This window comes from Rhinatrema bivittatum, chromosome 2 (genome assembly GCF_901001135.1).
Source record: "Rhinatrema bivittatum chromosome 2, aRhiBiv1.1, whole genome shotgun sequence".
Lineage (NCBI taxonomy): Eukaryota > Metazoa > Chordata > Amphibia > Gymnophiona > Rhinatrematidae > Rhinatrema > Rhinatrema bivittatum.
This window is the reverse complement of record NC_042616.1, coordinates 43,948,938-43,969,235: the sequence shown is the minus strand read 5'-3', so window position 1 is coordinate 43,969,235 and position 20,298 is coordinate 43,948,938. Positions and strand designations below refer to the sequence as shown.

General features: G+C 46.3%; 1 protein-coding gene across 1 annotated transcript; it reads left to right on the top strand.

Annotated features, from left to right (window-relative positions):
• The first annotated feature begins 1,338 nt into the window (after positions 1 to 1,338).
• Positions 1,339 to 17,622, top strand: LOC115085973 (zinc finger protein 2-like). The gene is made up of 5 exons (XM_029592557.1): positions 1,339 to 1,390; positions 5,734 to 5,784; positions 6,423 to 6,562; positions 14,828 to 14,947; positions 15,659 to 17,622. Exons 2-5 carry the CDS (start codon positions 5,747 to 5,749, stop codon positions 16,357 to 16,359), a joined length of 999 nt encoding a protein of 332 aa, XP_029448417.1. The 5' UTR covers positions 1,339 to 1,390; positions 5,734 to 5,746; the 3' UTR covers positions 16,360 to 17,622.
• Positions 17,623 to 20,298: the final 2,676 nt, after the last annotated feature.

Here is a 20,298-nt window from a genome sequence, read left to right as displayed (position 1 = left end):
GGATTAAAGCAAAGTTGTAGTCCCTGGGTCCTACCCACTGAAATCAGCACTGCTGGTCCCATAATGCACCAGAATGGGGCTGTCAGCAATCTAGGACTGGCCCTCAATCTCCCTCCTGGAACTGGATCACTCGGGTAAATAAAGTATTCTTCTGGATGGGGGGGGGGGAAATGTAATGCCCTGCACTGATAGTCTCCCTCTTAAAATGTGATCCCTGTCACTACAATGATTAAGTTCTCTAACAGTCATTCTGTTGATCACGCATATCTTTTCATTTTGTTCTAAACTTTTTTTTTTTTTAACACTGTGTTTTATTGTTCCTCACCTCGGACATGTTTTTCTAGGGGCGGGAAATAGATATTCTTAAATCAATCAATTACCGGTAAGCAATCAATCCACGGAGGCTCTATGCACAGGAGTGACACGCACAGACATCAGCTGCGGCAGAGGACCTCACCCCTTGCACAGGGAGCCGCAACCTGACTGCAGTCCTGCCGCAAAACCCATTTCCAGAATAACACACTTAAAGGCAGAGATCTATGGCTCAGCAAGACTGAGAGAAGAACATGATGGGGAGGAGAGGGTGAAAAGAAGAAAAGTTACAAACTACCCACTAATGCCCCTGGCAGGCAGAACAGGGACTGCAAGAAATGAATAAGCTCCCTTCGCTGCCATTGGTCTGAGTAAAGCTCCCACCCCCGTGTGCAGGGCCGGCGGAAGCACTAGGCGAACTAGGCGATCACCTAGGGCGCTGAGCATTAGGGGGCGCCGAGCCGCTGATGGCCAATGGCCGCCGGTGGACGTCATCCCAATAGCGGCTGAGCGGTGAACTACTGCTATGCTGTGTGCCGAATACACACAGCAAGAAGATCGGCGGGGCCGTGGTGGAGCTCAAGTCACCACGGCCGGAAGAAAACAATCGCGTCTAAACATGCTGGTGCTCCAGCTCCTTCCTGCCCGCGCGGCCCCGGAAGAAAAATGTTGCCGGAGCCGCGCGGGCAGGAAGGAGGAGGATCATCAGCCAATGCAGGAGCTTCTCCTCCTTCCTGCCCGCGCGGCCCCGGAAGAAAAATGTTGCCGGAGCCGCGCGGGCAGGAAGGAGGAGGTGCATCAGCCAATGCAGGAGCTTCTCCTCCTTCCTGCCCGCGCGGCCCCGGAAGAAAAATGTTGCCGGAGCCGCGCGGGCAGGAAGGAGGAGGATCATCAGCCAATGCAGGAGCTTCTCCTCCTTCCTGCCCGCGCGGCCCCGGAAGAAAAATGTTGCCGGAGCCGCGCGGGCAGGAAAGAGGAGGAGCATCAGCCGCGTACAGAAGAGGAGCAGCGCGGCTCGAGAAGTCCGGGGGCCGCTGCAGAGCCCATCCTGCAGCGGCCGTGAAGAGGAGGCCCAGAGGTGAGAGAGAGACTGAGGGTTTGTACAGTGTGTATGTGTGCGTGTATGAGATGAGTTGAGAGACTGTGTGTGGGAGTGAGGACCTGAATGTTTGCAGAGACAGCATGTGAGAGCCTCTGTGTGTGTGTGAGAGAGACAGCATGTGACAGTGAGAGCCTGTGCTTGAGCAAGACAGCATGTGGGAGTGAGAGAGAGCCTGTGTGCCAGAGTCAGACAGCATGTGCCAGTGAGAGACTGTGTGTATGAATGATTGTATGAGAGAGAGCATGTGACAATGAGAGCCTGTGCTTGAGCAAGACAGCATGTGGGAGTGAGAGAGAGCCTGTGTGCCAGAGTCAGACAGCATGTGCAAGAGAGAGACGGTGTATACATGATTGTATGAGAGAGAGCATGTGAGAGTGAGTGCCTGTGTATGTGTGTGTGTGAGAGAGAGAGAAAGCATGTGAGAATGAGAACCTGACTGTGTGTTTGAGGGAAGAAGACAGATGGAGAGAAAAGAAATATGTTATAAAAGGAATTGGCAAAAAAATAAGAAAGGGAAGGTGGAAAAAAAAAAAAGCCTGTGACCAACTGATTAGAAAACTAAGATCAGACAGCAAATGTAAAAAAAAATAAATTATTTTTTACTGATTGGAACATGTAATTTTTGGGAATGTGCAAGAGTAGCACTTTCTCTATGCGGATCTCACAATGTACCATGAGGCCTGCACAGAGGAGGCAGCAGAATGGGCTTCAGTGCCAATAGTAGCAATCAGCACCTCCGCAATAGCCATACAGCAACAGTGACAGTGGCAGCAGAGGAATGAGAGAGGCTCTGAGGTTGCTGGCAAAAGAAAGAGAGGGGGGTCTCTGCCTTTAGTGTGTGCATGTGTATGAATGGGAGTTTGCCTGGCGGTGTATGTGTGTGAATGCATGGGTGCCTGCCTGAGGGTGTGTCTGTGTATGAGAATGAATGGGTGTCTTCCTGGGGTTTGTATGTGTGAGAATAGATGCCTGCCTGTTTGTGCTGTATGTGTGTGTGTGTGTGAGAATAAATTGGTGCCTGCCTGGGGGTCTGGGTGTGAGAATGAATGTGTGCATGCCTGGGGGATGGTGAGGGAGTGGTGTGAAAATGAATGGGAGCCCGCCTGGGGGTCAGTGTGAGAATGACTGGGAGCTTGCCTGTGTGTGTGTGTGTGTGTGTTTGTGTGAGAACGATTGGAAGCTTGCCTGGGAGTGTGTGTTTGTGTGTATGTGAGGGAGCCAGTGAGAGCATGAGTGTGTATGAGAAAATCCAGGGGAGTAAGAGTTTGTGGGGGGGGGGGGTGTGGGGGGGGGGAGAGAGTGCCTTAGAGCCTGAGTGTGTCAGTGTCTGTGAGAGCGAGAGGTTATGGTTGGGTATAAGAGCATGAATGTGTATGTATGTGACAGTGTATGTGTGAGAGAGAATGGACATGTGAGTATGTGTGAGAGAGAGAGGATAACCTCAATCAAGAGCTCCCATGTATGGACAGCAGGGGCTTTTTAAAATCCTTATTAGTTTTAATTATTGTGTGTTATTTGATATATGTGCTGTTTTGAAATATTTTATTGGTTTTAGGAAATTGTAAAAAATGTATATGATTTTAATTAATAGAAATTCTATTTATCAGTAGTTTTAAAATATTATTTTATTAGTATGGTTTTACTATTATAACTGATGCTTTATGTTTCTTGATTTTATTTGTTTTATGAAGAATGGTGGTTCTGTTTTTCCATTGTTAATACACAGAGTCTGGCTTCTTGGAGTTTCCATTTCAGTTTTTGTCTAATTTGTGCTCCATTATTTTGTATTCTGTATTTGGTGAGACTCTGTCTCTGCTCTGTGTGTGTGACCATGATGAGAGATTCTGCTAGCATAGGGATCTATAGCAATCGGGTTTGTTTTGTTTCCTCAGTAGGTGGAGTATTGGTATTCTAGGACCCAGTGTAATATTTACCCTTGCTTATTCACAGGTAGGGTTATTGTTGTTTGAGTCCTTGGTGTTATTACTGTTATGTTATGATGGGATTGCAGTATAGATGTTGAGTGTCTTTTTTGTGGTGTTTTGTGTTAGTTCACAATGTGCCTGGCAGTGGAAGCTGTTTGTGCTGCTGTTACTGTGAAGTGACACCAGAATTTGAAAATATCTTTCAGTATGATGAGCTGTAAGGGAAACATCCAAGCTCCATTGTTTGGGGGAATTTCAGTGGATGCACAGAGTTACAGAACTGGAGGTACAGGATTTATATTGACATTCTGTTCCTTCCTATATATTCCTGACTTCACTCTCATAGCCACATAGAATCAGTTGACTGAGGCTATCAACATAATTTTATAGTGTGAAACTGGCCAGCTTTTTAAAATAACGCAGAGGACCCTTTGGACTTTTTTATTAACACTTTTTTTTAATAACCAATTTTAAAGCAGGATCCATGCTATAGAGGTGGGTGAGATGAAGAAATGTCATTTTGGCGCCCTCCCCCCCCCCCCCCCAATTCTTCTGTCTGGAGACACCACTGATTTTCTGTGACCTTAAGCATTAGTACAAGAAGGATTAAGGGGGGATGCTGGAGAGGCACACATGCATTGGCCCCCGGGCACCGGAGACCCTTGGTGCGCCACTGGGTGCGAGCCATATGGAGCCGCAAGTGGTGGCAAAGAGGAGTGGAGTTTGGCAGGCCACAAGCAGTGCCCAACCTGCTTGCGACCCAGAAAACCCCAGTCAGCGGGCGTGATCGAGAATGAGGTAAGGGTCGGGGCCGAGACCGGGGGGGCGCAAGGGAGAAGGCTCGCCTAGGGCGCCAAATCCCCTTGCACCGGCCCTGCCCGTGTGATGTCGTCATCTGTGCTCCGCGTGGAACCCCGCCCCCTCTGTGATGTCATCCAACCCCAAATTCCAGCTTCCGCTCCTTTCTTCCCCTGCAACATCCCCCGAGCTGCAGTGCAAAAGGCGAACCGCCAGCCAGCGCAAGAGTCCCCAATTCACTTCTAATCCTGAAAGCAGAGGGGGAAAATGCCCGCGGGAACTTCTGCTCAGGTAGGAGACTGCCCCCCAACTTCCTGCCCTCTCTGTACAAACCCTGCTGCAGCTTTCTAACCTGGGACTCTGCAGAGTCAGCCCTGACTTTAACAGGACCCTGAGCAGACCTCCTGAGTGTAAGGGAAGGAGAGAGATCAGGATTCGTATAAAGTACATTTGCTGAAAAAAAAAAAACAAAATCAGATTTTCAAACTAATCTTAACACAAGAATTTGGGATAAAAGTCCTCTCTCCTTCCCAATAAATGTCATCCCTCTGCACTGGCAGAGAAACTTGCTTACAAAAACTCTGACCTTCCTGTAATAGGAAGCCCTTCCAGCAGGCACCGCTCACAGGTCCTGCGCTGCTATTTTCTCCGTGGCACGCCAGTCCTTCTCCGCTCAGCGGCTGTCGGGCCCCTGCTGTGCTTGACTTGGGACAGGCAAAGTGAGTGGCCATCTAGAGAAGGATGGGGTGAGAGGAGGCCTCAGTGAAGGAGGGAAGTACTTGGAAAAGGACATTTTTTTGGGGGGGAGGGGGATGTTGCAAGACAGGAAAAATCCTGGAAGAGGCTTGAGGGTGTAAAAAGCAAGGGGGAAGGGGAAAAGATGCATGAAGAGTGAGCTGGAGGGGTAGAAGGGGGGAGGGCATGGGAAGGATAGAAAGCACCTTTTCTTGAATTCTTGGATCCTTAGAGGGTATCCCCCACCCCTTGGTCTCAGATCTTCCACTCTGCAGGGGGTGGGGGAAGGGTCCCTCTGAGAAACCTTTGCACGGGGGGGGGGGGGGGGGGGGGGGGGGGGTTCTTGGATTTGAATTTAAGCCACTGCTCTGCATGGGAAGGTACAACTATTTCTGCTTGAAAAAAGATGTTCATTACTCCCTCCACTCCTCCCAGTATATGCAAAGCACAGATAGGAAGGGACAGAAAATACTTAAATTATCTTAATAAAAATATTTAAGATCCTGTGTGTCCTGTTGCCAGTAGAAGAGATGGCATGGGGAAATCTCTGCAAAATACCAGGTCCCCTCCGGTCTCTTTCTGGTGACTTGGCCTGGAGAATCCACATGAAGTTCCAAAAATATAGGAAACATGGAGAGCCTGCCCGATGGCTGAATACTAACTCTGGAGGGCTGGGGCAGGCCCACGGTTAAGGTCTCCCACTGAGGGCCATCAGTGCAGTGACCGGTGGGAGGGGGGGATATGAAAGCAAGGAAAAATTCCCCCAGTAGTTATGAAAGAAATCTCCGGGCATGGGCAGTCCCAAGAGTTAAGTCATGATCAAGAGGAAACTGCGTGGCCAAAAACTTTTTTTTTTTCCAGAAAATCTGTTAAAATGTCTGTTCTGGGCGCTGCTGACCTCCTTTTAAAGAGGTAGGTGGTGATGTGTGTTTTCTTTTGGGGGGGGGGGGGGGAGGGAAGAGGTCACTTTTTGAGCTGAGATGCTTTGAACAGAAAACTGCTCTGAGAAAACCCCGTGGTTCTGTTTTAACTGTTTGGGGGTGGGTGGGGCATCTGTGATAGAGGCGTGACATAGATTTATCACACACAATTGTTTAACAGGTGTTGAAGAAAGTCTTTAAAGGCGCAGTTGATTCCTTCTTTATAAGGAAGAAAGAGGGAGGGGGTCTCAGTGTGGTACCCGTGCTCATAGCATTGAGGGAGCTGGAAAGGATTCATGTTTTAATCTTCCTCCTAGGTCTCCTTTCTGTGTTGTCCCAACCCGTATTATATATTCAGAACTTCCATTTTATGGATTAAGTATGTATTGCTTCTCTTTATATCACCTTCTTAAAAGCCTTTCTGGGGGATCCCTGTGTTTGCTGGTGCCACTGCTTGTGCCACCCTTTGGGAGTGGGTGGCTCTTGTTCTTTCTGTGTCACTTACAAACACAGGGAGAACTCTTCCCTCCGTCCTGATGAGCCCCCCAGCGCTGGGAGGTCTCCCGATGGATGTGATGTAGAAGATGCTCAGTGTGGGGGTGTGGTTTTTTTTTTGGTTTTTTTTTTCTGGCTTACGTTTCAGGATCCAGTGACCTTCGAGGACATCGCCGTCAGTTTCTCCCAGGAGGAGTGGGAGGACTTAGGAGACCGGCAGAAGGAGCTTTACCAGGATGTGATGAAGGAGAATTATCAGACCCTGATCTCGCTGGGTAAGGGAGGAGTTAGCATTTTTAATAGCAGCCTTGGGCCATCATGAAGAAGGCACTTCTGAACGCGAGGATTTTCTGGTGTGCGCTGGTTTAAAAAAAAAAAGTGAATGATGCAGTGATGGCTTTAGAAGGAAACAGAGGACAAATGAGCAGTTAGCAGTTGCCCAATTATTGCTATCCACACTTACAAAGATCTGGAAAAGTCCAAATTTCCCCCCCCCCCCCCCCCCCCGCCAAAGAAATAATGTATTATGACTCCAGAAATAGAGATGTTAGAGTCCTTATCTTGACTGACTGAAAAGTCACTGACAATGTGGCTCTGTTGGTTTTCTCTTCTCCAGATATTTCAAGTCTAACCACTGGGACTGGGGCAAACTTTTATGGCTAGGAACCCTCCTCCCTCTTTGTTTTTTTTTTTTTCAACTTGCACATTCAGAGAGTTGAGTGCTAACCCCTTGTCCAGACCCTGTGGCAAGAAGTCTAGAATTAATGAGGTTTTATGCTCCCAGCAGGAGGTTCCAGATAAGCCTCCAGACTACTCGACTATAGACCAACGACATTGCGTTCTGGCACGCTCAGCAAGGTTGTCACAACTGCCGGGAAATAGCCTCTCCTTCGAAGGCCTGCCTTTTCCGGGGCCTGGCCATAAGCCAAAATGGAGGTGGGTCTTCCATTGATCGTTGTGCCCTGCTACAGCAGACTGGGTTCTCTGGGGAGTTGCAGGGAGCCTTTGTTAAGTCTGCATACCATGGTCTCCTTGGCCAGGATCACCTCTGAGGGTTTATCCTCTATCCTCTTTATCCCCGTAGCTGTCGGGCCAGGGTGGGAAAACATAGGAGCATGCCGATTGGTGGAGGAAAGGGAAACTGGGGACTTACATTTAAACAGTAGCAATGTACTAGTGGATCCTGTTTGGTTATTCTTTGACTATGTTCTTAATTACCGTATTTTTCGTTCCATAAGACGCACCTAGGATTCAGAAGGGGAAAATTAAAAATAAATAAAATAAATTTGTGCAAAACCGGTTCTGTCCCCGGGTGTCTGTGCGTCTTATGGAGCAAATTAGGGGAGGGCATAACTTTTTTTTTTTTTTCTCCCCATTTTGTTTTCAGGTCTGGGGAGGGCCATTTCGGTCCACTTCCCAGATCAGAAAACTTTTATCTTTCTCTGGAAAACCCATCCCAACCCTTTAAATTAATTAACAACCCCCCACCCTCCTGACCCCCCCAAGACCTGCCAAAAGTCCCTGGTGGTCCAGCGGGGGTCCGGGAGCGATCCGCTGGGCCATCGGCGCCATTTTGTTTACTGGCAGCCGACGGCCCAAGCCCAGGAGACCGCTCCTGGACCCCCGCTGGACCACCAGGGACTTTTGGCAGGTCTTGGGGGGGGGGGGGGGTGTCAAGAGGGTGGGGGGGTTGTTAGATTTTTAGTTTTTTATATTCGCTCCGTAAGACGCACATACATTTCCCCCCCACATTTGGGGGAAAAAACTGCATCTTATGGAGCGAAAAATACGGTAAATTGAAAACAAAACAAAAAGGTTGGATTGGGGCATCTATCTCTACTTCTTTCTGAAGGCTGAAGATCTCGTTGGCGCTAGCATTTGCCTGGGTTGCCCTTAGGTCCTTGACTGGGGGACCCCTTCACTCTGTCATCTGGAAGGCTCCTACTTGCCTGGGTCCAACCTGTTTCTGCTGAGGAAATCTTCATGGATATTCCCTTTACCCACAATCAGGCCGATACAGTACAGTGCGCTTCGGTGGGGCGCACTGCTAGCCCGGGTTTGGCAGCGCATTTTCGACGAGCTAGCTTTACCCCTTATTCAGTAAGGGGTAAAAACGCGTGGCCAACCCCCCCCCCCCCCCCCCGAAACTAATAGGGCCATCAACATGCAAATGCATGTTGATGGTCCTATTAGTCATTCCCGCGTGATCCAGAAAGCTAAATGTGCAGCCAAGCCGCACATTTTACTTTCAAAAATTAACGCCTGCCGGCGTCGGGGAAGTGTGCAGAAAAAACTGCTTTTCTGTACACCCTCCGACTTAATATCATAGCGATATTAAGTCAGATCCCCCAAAAATTTAAAAAAAAAAAAAAATCGGCCCGCGGGTCAGAAGACAGATGCTCAATTTTGCCGGCGTCCGTTTTCCGAACCCGTGGCCGTCGGCGGGTTTGAGAACCGATGCCGGCAAAATTGAGTTTCTGCTGTCAAACCCGCTGACAGCCGCCGCTCCTGTCAAAAAGGAGGAGCTAGGGACGCGCTAGTGTCCCTAGCGCCTCTTTACCGCGGGCCCTAATTTGCATAGGCCACCCTCCTGAATCGCGCGCCCAGGAGAGTGGCCTGTGCATGCCCCGGGAGAGCGGGCGCTCGCCGGCTCTCCCGTGCGTTTTTCTGTATCGGCCTGAATGTGAGGAGACTGTCAGAAGGGGCAGGTTTTTCTGCCCAGCTGAGTGCTCTGCTTGCTTCCTCCACGAGACTTGGGATGCAAGTGCCCCCTTGCTAGTTCCCATATGCCACCAGCATGGCACTGTCTGAGAGAACTCTGCCTGCCTTCCCTTTTATCCTTGGTAAAAAGTACTGGGGTGCTAAGCTGATGGCCCTTATTTCTAATCTGTTTATTGCTCTTGCTTTTCTTTTTTTTTTTCATTTTTGCTTTATTCCTCCCACGCAACTTCAGGAGGATTAGGAGATGGGGGGGGGGGGGAGAATGAGGGTCTTCAGAGAACCCTTTTGGAGACAAACATGCTAGGGGATGGGTCCTCTTGACTAGGAGAGAGAAACAGTTCCCTAAGGTTGCAGTGAGCATCTCTTAGGTCACATTCTACAAGGACCTTAAATAGCCCCGAGGGATTGTGCTCCCAGGAGTTAACAAGCTCAGCCAGGCCGGGGCTGCACCCTGGCTTTCAGATACTAAGCACAGTGCATCTATCCTTGTCCAGAGTTGCATGAAACAGGCTGCTGGCAAGGGCCTGTGCCTACTCTTCCCTTATAGCCAATGATGAGGTTGAGGGGAGGGTGTACTCTCTGTCCACAGTAGTTGAGAAGCAGGGAAATCCCCAGTGTTAGGATTGGTCTAGCAGTTTTTTGTTTTTTTTAAGCATCTGAGTAAAGAGAATGGGTGAACATTTTTTATGCATGTCTTATTACATACTTGGGTAGACTTTATAAATTTACGTTTCGCACACCAGGCGCGAACAAAAGTACGCTAGATTTTCTAAGATACGCGCGTATCTTATAAAATCCGGGGTCGGCACGCGCAAGGGGGTGCACATTTGTGCAACTTACGCGAGCCTGGCACGCGCAGCCTGTTCCCTCCCTCAGAGGGAACTTTCTTTCCCCTCCCCGGCCCTATCTAAACCCCCCCCCCCTACCTTTGTTGGCAGATTTACGCCTGCCGAAAGCAGGTGTAAATCTGCGCGCGCCAGCGGGCTGCTGGCTCGCCATCACCCGACCCGGGTCTGGAGGCCTCGACCAGCCAATTAAAAACATGTAGAAAATATTTAAAATATTACCAAACACTAAAAATATTTCAAAACAGCAGATACATCACATCCAATAATTAAAACAAGGATAAAATAAAAATCTCCCACTCTCTCCATACCTGGGAACTTTAGATTTCCAGTCCTCCTGAGACTGTCGTAGATTGGAGGAGGGTGCACTAACTTTAACCTCTCACACACACACGCAGGTATTCTCCCTCATAGGCACACACACACACAACCCTCTTGTATATATGCACACAAATACCCTTCTCATATGTATACATACACACACACACCCTTCACATGTGTGCAGCAGGAGTCGTGGGGTGTTTTTTTGTTTGGTTTTTGTTTTATTTTCTCTTTATTAGTTTAATCAAAATTTACAAAGGGTTATTCACTTTGCACAGAAACCAAGAAAAGGATTTTTCATTACATCTTCACAGTATCTACTGTATCTAAAGAAAGTAACATTTTCATAATTTGACCCCAAATATAACATGTGAGGGACTAGAGCTTGAAATAAGAGGAGCTATTACATCAGAAAAGAAACAGATAAAAGAAGAATAAACTTAGCGTTTCTGCTATTCCTCTTTCCTTATGACTCCCTAGTAGGACTTTCCTGGACTAAGGGAATAGGTGATAATTTCTTTCTATTCTCTAGCAATACCTTTAATTGCTCAGGCACGAAGAAGATACATGTAAGATTATCCAGTTTCAATATGCATCGACAAGGGTACCTGAGCATAAATGTGGCACCTATAGAGCCTCATTGCTAGTAACCCCCTCCTCCTCCTCTCCTGGGTTACTTTGGCTAAGTCAGGGAAGACTTGCACTACTTTACTCATGAACTCAACTCTCATATTCTGAAAATAATTTCACATTATTAAACTCAGGTCCTGTTCATATATAAAGGACACTAAGAGTTGCCCTCTATCATCTCAGACAAGCTGTTAAGCCTGTTAAAACGGGTGAGATTCCGTCGGTCAGACTGGTACGTCGGTCAGAGCCTCTCTGTTCTCCACAACTTCTTAGCCTTCCCACTTACTCACTCACATCCTCTTCCTTTCATCCCCTTTCCCTCTCCCTCAGCCCTCCTCCACTCCCTCTTTTTCTCTTCTCCACAACTTCTTACCCTTCCCACTTATATCTTCTTACCTTTTCCTTCCATCCCCTCTCACTTCCCTTTCCTTCCTCTCTCCCTCAGCCCTCCTCCCCTCCCTCTTTTTCTCTTCTGCAGAACGCGTGCCTCACCACCGGGCTCATTGCTGGACCCCCAACGCTTGGATACCACTGCTGCTGCTCCTCCCTGCTGTTTCCAAGGCAGCCCTCACACGGCTCCATTTCCTCCCAGCGCCATGTTGCTCCACTCTGACCAATGTGCTCTCTCACCCGTGCATTCGCGGTAGAGCTGCTTTCTACTGCACGTTTGCGGGCCGTCGGTCAGAGCCCATTTATATTGTAGATGTTGAAGTCTCTAAGAAAGCTGTTACGTTCTCCATATCAATCACAGGTGGTGCATCTTCCTCTCTGGATCGTACATGTGGTAGAAAATACACCTTGTTTTAAAGCTGGAATATTTTCTAGTGCAATCTTTAATACTTCCATCATGTATTTCCTAAGGGTAATCCTGGGTTGTTCTCCTAGAACCTTAGGAAAATTTATAAACCTAAGGATCAAGTGTCTTATCTTGTTCTCTATTTGCTCCATTTTTCTATTAAGGATTAAACGCTCCTGCACCAAAGCCACTTGAGTATCTTGAAACTTCTTTCCTGGATCCTCTGCTGCTGTTCCAATTGTTTTGAGTTAGTCCCGGGTAAAGGCTTCCACCTTTTGAAGAAATATTTACTTGTTGCTGAGAATACTTTTGTAAGGTCGTCCCCAATTTAGCCACCAGCTCCCATAAAGAGTCCAGTGTCACTACTGCAGGTTTAGGGAATATGGCATTCATAGCTTCCAGCTCAAAAAGGTTTTCGCCATTTTGGGCGTTTGAAGAAGAAATAGGTCCCAACAAGACATTTGCTGTTTGCATTCCTTCCCCTTCCAGGCCCTGTTCAATACTCCCAGTTCCCACGGTGATTCCCACGCATGCTCGATTAGGCCCCATCGACACCGCTTCTGCTCTCACCGGACTCTAGAATTCTTGGGGAATCGGCACTGGAGGCGTTCGTGGGTCTGGCGGGCTCAAGGTGGTTTTCCCTGGGTCCACCGCTGCTCCTCCCGCAACCACCTCTGTGGGGCTTAGCACCTCCGTTCTGGAATAGCCAGCTCCGTGATAGTTCACTGTCCTGGGCCTAGGGAGGGTACTACGGGATATACTCTAACCCTTCCCTTTCGTTTCGGGGCCATAATTCCACGAAGAAACAGAGAAAAATCGGATGAAAGCGGACAGTGAGCTGAGCTGTGCTGCTACACCGCTGCCATCTTGGCTCCACCCCTTCCAGGAGTCGCGTTTATTGCAATGTCATCTCCTGCTGCCGCGGGGCCCATCTCGTAACTTTCACCTAGAATTCACCATTCCCGACTACAAGTCTCCTCTGTGCGACTCTGGAGGACTCTGCCCCTCTCCAGGTCCGGTTACAAAGTACAATGAACAAAGACCCCGGAGCAGCAGCAGGGAGTGGAGGACTGGGGGCTCCTGCAGCTGCTGGAGTAGGTGGAAGGGGGGGTGTTCTGTCCTTCCTACCTTGATAGTGTCCAGGGGTGGCCAGCGTAGCCCAGGCAGACACCACTGAAGCCTCCCATGAAGAAATTCTTCACAAGACTGATAGGCTGTGGCTGCTTCGACATTTTTCCGACTTTGGGGAGAATGGAAGATTCTGGCAAATGGGGAATAAAAAATAATGAAATAAAATAAACCTAAAGCAAAAAGGGGGGAAAGATGGCTGCGCCCGCCTCACACAGAAATAAAACTTCCATGCCCTGGCTCACCAACTCTCCGACCACCCCTCAGCCTTTTCCTGCCCCTCCGCAGCTGACTACCTTTTTTTATTTCACAAACTTTATTTACAAAAGCCAATAGACAAAAGCGACAGAGCGAAGGTTCAGACTGTACAGAAGCTAGGGATGAGTAAAAATGTGTAACCTATCATTAAAATCATCCATTATACCTGAAGACTGGAGGATAGCTAATGTAACCCCAATATTTAAAAAGGGCTCCAGGGGCGATCTGGGAAACTACAGACAAGTTAGCCTGACTTCAGTGCCAGGAAAAATAGTGGAAAGAGTTCTAAACATCAAAATCACAGAACATATAGAAAGACATGGTTTAATGGAACAAAGTCAGCATGGCTTTACCCAAGGCAAGTCTTGCCTCACAAATCTGCTTCACGTTTTTGAAGGAGTTAATAAAAATGTAGATAAAGGTGAACCGGTAGATGTAGTATACGTGGATTTTCAGAAGGCATTTGACAAAGCTCCTCATGAGAGGCTTCTAGGAAAAGTAAAAAGTCATGGGATAGGTGGCGATGTCCTTTCGTGGATTACAAACTGGCTAAAAGACAGGAAACAGAGAGTAGGATTAAATGGACAATTTTCTCAGTGGAAGGGAGTGGACAGTGGAGTGCCTCAGGGATCTGTATTGGGACCCTTACTTTTCAATATATTTATAAATGATCTGGGAAGGAATATGACAAGTGAGAGAATCAAATTTGCAGATACAAAATTCTTCAGAGTAGTTAAATCACAAGCGGATTGTGATAAGTTGCAGGAAGACCTTCTGAGACTGGAAAATTGGGCATCCAGATGGCAGATGAAATTTAATGTGGATAAGTGTAAGGTGATGCATATAAGGAAAAATAACCCGTACTATAGTTACACAATGTTAGGTTCCATATTAGGAGCTACCACCCAAGAAAGAGATCTAGGCGTCATAGTGGATAACACATTGAAATCGTCGGTTCAGTGTGCTGCGGCAGTCAAAAAAGCAAACAGAATGTTGGGAATTATTAGAAAGGGAATGGTGAATAAAACGGAAAATGTCATAATGCCTCGTATCGCTCCATGGTGAGACCGCACCTTGAATACTGTGTACAATTCTGGTCGCCGCATCTCAAAAAAGATATAGTTGCGATGGAGAAGGTACAGAGAAGGGCTACCAAAATAAGGGGAATGGAACAGCTCCCCTATGAGGAAAGGCTGAAGAGGTTAGGACTGTTCAGCTTGGAGAAGAGACGGCTGAGGGGGGATATGATAGAGGTGTTTAAAATCATGAGACGTCTAGAGTGGGTTAATGTGAAACAGTTATTTACTCTTTCGGATAGTAGAAAGACTAGGGGGCACTCCATGAAGTTAGCAATGGGCACATTTAAAACTAATCAGAGAAAGTTCTTTTTTACTCAACGCACAATTAAACTCTGGAATTTGTTGCCAGAGGATGTGGTTAGTGCAGTTAGTATAGCTGTGTTTTAAAAAAGGATTGGATAAGTTCTTGGAGGAGAAGTCCATTACCTGCTATTAAGTTCACTTAGAGAATAGCCACTGCCATTAGCAATGGTAAAATGGAATAGACTTAGTTTTTGGGTACTTGTCAGGTTCTTATGGCCTGGATTGGCCACTGTTGGAAACAGGCTGCTGGGTTTGATAGACCCTTGGTCTGACCCAGTATGGCATTTTCTTATATTCAAATGAGGCTGATAATGTATTGCACTGTTCAAAACAGGGGCTGGACTTAAAATGATGCTTTTACCAAGGACTGGACTATTTCTTTATCCTTAAATTTTCTAAGCCCAGAAAATTAACCCCCTGAGTGATTATGGGAAATCTAATTCAGTGTTTTTACCCCAGGAACAAGCTCTCTGCCCATCACCCCTGATATCATATCCCACATGGAACGAAGGGAGGAGCTGTACATCAGGGATGAGCCAGGATCAGAGGAAAGAGAAACTGGGAGAAGCAGCTGCTCAGGTGAGTGCAGGAATAAGAGAGACCGGGGTAAAACTGCTGAGATGAGGAGTGGCAGGAGCAGCTGGGAACTGCAGAGACCCCTGCACAAGCTCCTCTGGAGAGCTCTCTAATCACGCACAAGGCGCCTGTCACATGGGATGTCCCTTTCCAAACCTGGACACCCTAAGGTCATTTGAGGGCCATAATGTGATCTGTCCCAAAATATGTATCCTTGGCCTTACATAGACTGAACAGTTTGACCCAGTTTGGTCTTCTAAATGCAGAACTCCATCTGTTGGTGGTTTTACTCAGTAAAGGAATAGTAAGTGCTTTAGCAGCATCTTGTGATTACTATTCCATGGTCAGAGGTTCAGTGCCAGAGCCTGGAGATCCCCACCCATCCCATTGGGGGAATTCCCTCCATCCTTGGGTGTACAGCCTGCTGACTCTCTTCCAGTTACACTCCATTGTGGTCTTTCTTTGTGTCTAACAGTGTTTCCCACCTCTATCCTGGAGCAACACCAAACCAATTGTTTTTTGGGTTGTTTTTTTTTTCAGAACATCTACAATAATTACACATGAAGTGTGTGTATATGTGTGGAAAGCCAGCCTCTGTAAATCTATTTCATTCTTATTCATTGTTCATATCCTGAACACGCAGCTGGTCAGGTGTACCTCTAGGACAGAGTTGGGAAATGCTGGTCTAACATGTTTGTCCTGTTTTAACTTAAGCAGAAACCAATGTGCCCCAGAACACAAATACTGAAAAACATCGCTGGGAGTTCACTGCGAATCCAGAAGGGAACAAGATGCCTTCAGCAAACGACAGAGAGGGTTCTTCATATTCTAACTGGGTGGAAAAGTGTGAAAATCAATGTACCCCAGAAAAGAAGCAAAAACATTCACTAGGAGCCTCAGTCAAGCCAAGAAGACAAAGTAGCTTATGTGATATATGTGGGATGATCCTCTGTGATCCTGCCATTCTGAAACTACACCACGGTTCTTATATTGAAGAGCGACCATCTTCGTGTTCAAACTATGGGGAAAGTTTTATTAAGAAGAGAGAACCGCATGAACAAGCGGCCACCCACAGCATAAAGATGCTATTTACATGTTCGGAGTGTGGGGATAGTTTCGATAGCCAGGGAGCTCTCGTACAACACGAGAAAATTCACAGCCGAGACAGACAGTTCTCGTACATTGATTGCGGTAGAAGCCTCATAATGTACCAGGCAAAAAGCCCTTCTAGAAGGAGACCATTTTCATGTTTTGAGTGTGATAGACGCTTCTGGCAGGAAGAGGATCTGATAACTCACTATATAAACCATACTAATAAGAAACTATTTCCATGTAAGCAGTGTGGTAAAAGCTTCAGTTGGAAGAGGCACCTTACTGAGCACGAGAGAATCCATTTTGTTAATTTGAGAGACTGAGATTGTACCCACTATCCTTTGGTTCAAAAGTTAGGTTTATTCATGTCATGGTACACACAAAAGAAAGATGAAGACACGATTCCCTTTGGGAATCTACGTTCATGTTTTGAATGTGAGAGATGGTTCAGTCCAAAATGAAATGTCACAACACCAGAAAATCCACACATTCTCATTCCAGTGTCGGTACCAAGTGTCAATTCTGTACCATGGATGGAGAGGTACAAGAGAGTGAAGGACCAAGAAAAAGTGGCATAAAGATGTACAAACATTCCCAACTGCCTAGTATACTACGAGCATGAGTAAAGAACTGCCAGGTGTACCTTGCTGGGTTACCTGCATCTATTATACCATATGAACTCCTGCAAGAAGCTCTGTGGCATAGGGCAAGTGTAACCAAAGTTTCTAGAAACTTTGCACTCCATACTGATGTACACATGTTCTCTGCAGGCAGTAAATAGCTGGTAAGAGAAGAGCAAAAAGAGCACAGGGAGAGAAATTCAGGGACAGAGGGAAGAGACTAAAAAAATGCGTAGATAGGCGAAAAGAGCAGAGAGAAAAAAAATACAGGGATGGGTTCTGTCGTACTTTACCTCAGGCACTTTTTTTGTGGGGTGAGGAGTGAGTATATTTAAAGTATAGGAAGGGTAAACATTCACAAAAGCTACAACTTAAAACAAATATACCTTTTTCATTTGTTAAAATTGCTAGAAGAGAAATGGGGGGGAAAAAGTTGAGTTCCTGGTCATCCTTCCTATGCAAGGCAAGAAATAGGGGAGGTAATAGGATGGGAGCAGGCAGGCAGGCATCATTGGATGAGATGCTCCTGCAAGAAAAAGCCCCTGCGCAGGCAGCAGCTGAAAGAGGAGTATTACAGTAGGGACCTATGAAGGTCAACAGTGGAGCAAGGCCTTGGGGATGGGTAGGAAGAGGGGAAGCTGTGGATCAAGACCCGATGGTGAAGTTTGGAGAGAGTTGCAGTTTGAGCCCTGCTGAGATGCAGAATCAAATTCTGACCTCAGGTTGGGAGAATATTTCATTCTGAGCTACAACTGTGGTCTTGCAGTGATGCTAATCCTTTCTCCTGTGACAGCCACATTATTAATAAATAGTCTTCACCATTTAGCTTAAAAAAAATCTAATTTAAAAGGAACTGATGAATAATGTAATTGTCAACCTGCTGTTTAAACTGGTTTGAATGTAACCAAAGATTTATAATCTGGTGCTAAAACTCAGTATAATAAAGGTACTACCCCACGTGCAATACATGAGTTCTTTATTTTTTCTGTAATTGAAATGTTTGTTGTATTTGCAGTACAAGTCAATACAGCTCAACCGACATCTTTGCCCTCCCCCTCCTACTCCTTATTACTTTATATCCCCTAACTCTCCACTTAAACCATCCTAATAACACAAAACCTAAAGAAAAATAAGGAAACTATCATAATAAATCAAGAACCCAGAGCACACCACTTCTCTCATGGCTTCCAGGTCTCACCAAGCGTAGATACTTTATCATTCCTTATAGCAGTTAAATGGTTCAAAAAATGCACTTGCCATATCTGAAATTCTAATTTGGGGTCTCCAGCTATGTTAGAACTTTATCCATTGAGTTATTTCACCTCTAGCTGCAGTTTATAACTTGACTAATCAGTTTCCAAAGCCTCTTATGAACATCAAAATCCAGCGTACCCGATAACACTTTAGGATCTTTCAGTATCCCACATCCTGTGCTTTCAAAACTTGGGGAAATTGCCATGGCTCCAGTAGGTTTGAATCTTAGGGTAATCCCACCCATTGTGTGAAGCAAAGATCCTACACCTACACAGTCTACAGGCCTCCAACTCAAAAAGAAGAACTAGATAGAAATCTGGTTAAAGACATCCAAAAGATGGGCAAGAAGGGACAGGTGTGGCTTGTTAAGATTTTAACCTGCTGGATATAGAATGGAGAATCCCTTCTGCGGAATCTACCTGCAGGGGCCTCTGTTCAAACAAATGGTAATGGAACCTACGAGGGAGGGAGTTTATACTTGATCTAGTGCTCATTAATGGGGATAATATCTCTAATATCCAGGCTGGTGCCCACCTGAGCACCAGTGATCATCAAATGGTATAATTTTGATATTGCAAATAGGATACAGAGAGGTCGCATGAAGTCCTGAGTTTTGAATTTCAGAAATATATACTTTGTCGAAATGGGTTGTTCCTGGACATAGAACTAGAAGACTGAGAGAAAATGGGAGAGGTGGAACAACAGTGGGCCAAACTAAAAGGAGCAAGTACAAAGGCAACAAATCAATGTTAGAAAAGTAAACAAAAGTAAGAGGAATAAAAGAAACTGATCTGGTTCTCAAAGGAGGTGGCTGAAAAAATAAAGGCAAAAAGAACAGTGTTCAAGAAGTATAAAGGAACACAGGGAAGAATATCTGGTGAAACTGAGGGAGGCTAAGAGAACTCAAGAAAACAAAAGGTCAGGTGGAAGAAAGGATTGCCAAAGAAGTAAAGTGAGGAGGCATAACATTTTTCAGATATATCTGAGAAAAGTCCAAAGTGGCAAAGTGAAATTGAAAGGTGACAAAGATCAATCTGTGGAGAGTGATTGGAAGAAATGGCAGAAATATTAACCAAATTTCAGTTTGGTTTTCACTAAAGAAGACCCTGGAAGAAGGACAGTCACTGGTTCACAAGACCGTAGATGGGGGGGGGGGGGGGTGGAGTAGATGAAACTGTTTACAGAGGAGAATATATGGGAAGAGCTAGGAAAACTTAAAAGTGGACAAGGCCATAGGGCTGGATGAGTTACATCCCAGGATACTGAGGGAGCTCAGAGATGTGCTGGGGGTCCACTGAAAGACCTGTTCAGTAGATCCATGGAAACGGGAGAGGTGCTGTGAGATTAAAGAAGAGCGGTGGTGGTCCCGCTTTACAACAGTGGGAGCAGAGAGGAGGCTGGAAATTACAGGCCAGTTAGCCTCACCTCGGTGGTGGGAAAATTAATGGAGATGCTGCTGAAGGAAAGGACAGTGAACTATCTACAATCCGGTGGGCTGCTCAACCCAAGGCTGCATGAATTCACCAGGGAAGGGTCCTGTCTGACCAATATGACTTTTTTTTTTTTAATTGGATGAATAGAGAATTGGATCAGGGACGAGCGGTTGATGTGATTTACTTGGATTTTAGTAAAGCTTTGATATGGTCCCGCATAGGAGACTCTCTTGAACAAAATGAGAAGCTTGGGAGTGGGTGTGGACTGCAAACTGGTTGACTGACAGGAGATGACGTGTAATGGTAAATGGAACCTACTCTGAAGAGAGAATTTTAAGTGGAGTGCCATAGGGATCTGTTTTGGGATCAGTCCTGTTCAATATTTTTGTGAGTGACATTGTGGAAGGGATAGAAGGTAAAGTTTGTCTTACTTGCGGATGATACTAAGACCTGCAACAGTGTGGGCACATCTGAAGGCAGAGAGAAAATGAAAAGTGATTTAAGAAAGCTTGAGGACTGGTTGAGGAGTTGGCAGCTGGGATTCAATGCCAAGCAGGGCAGTGTCATGGCTGTGGGGTGCAGTAATCCAAAAGAGCTGTATGTGATGTTCAGTGAAAGACTAATGTGTATGGACTGGGAGAGGGACATTGGGGTGATAAATGTCTGGTGATCTAAAGGTGGCAAAGCAATGTGACAAGATGATAGCTAAAGCTAGATGAATTCTGGGCTGTATAGGGAGAGGAATAACCAGTAAGAAAAAGGTGGTGGTGATTCCCTTGTACAGGTGCTTGGTGAGGCCTCAGCTTAAGGACAGTGGTCAGTACTGGAGCCCCTATCTCAAAATGGATAGAAACAGGATAGAGGTGGGCCAAAGAAGAGTGACTGACTGAAATGATGTGGGGTCAGCATCAGAAGACTTATGAAGAGAGGCTGAAGGATCTGAATAGGTATATTC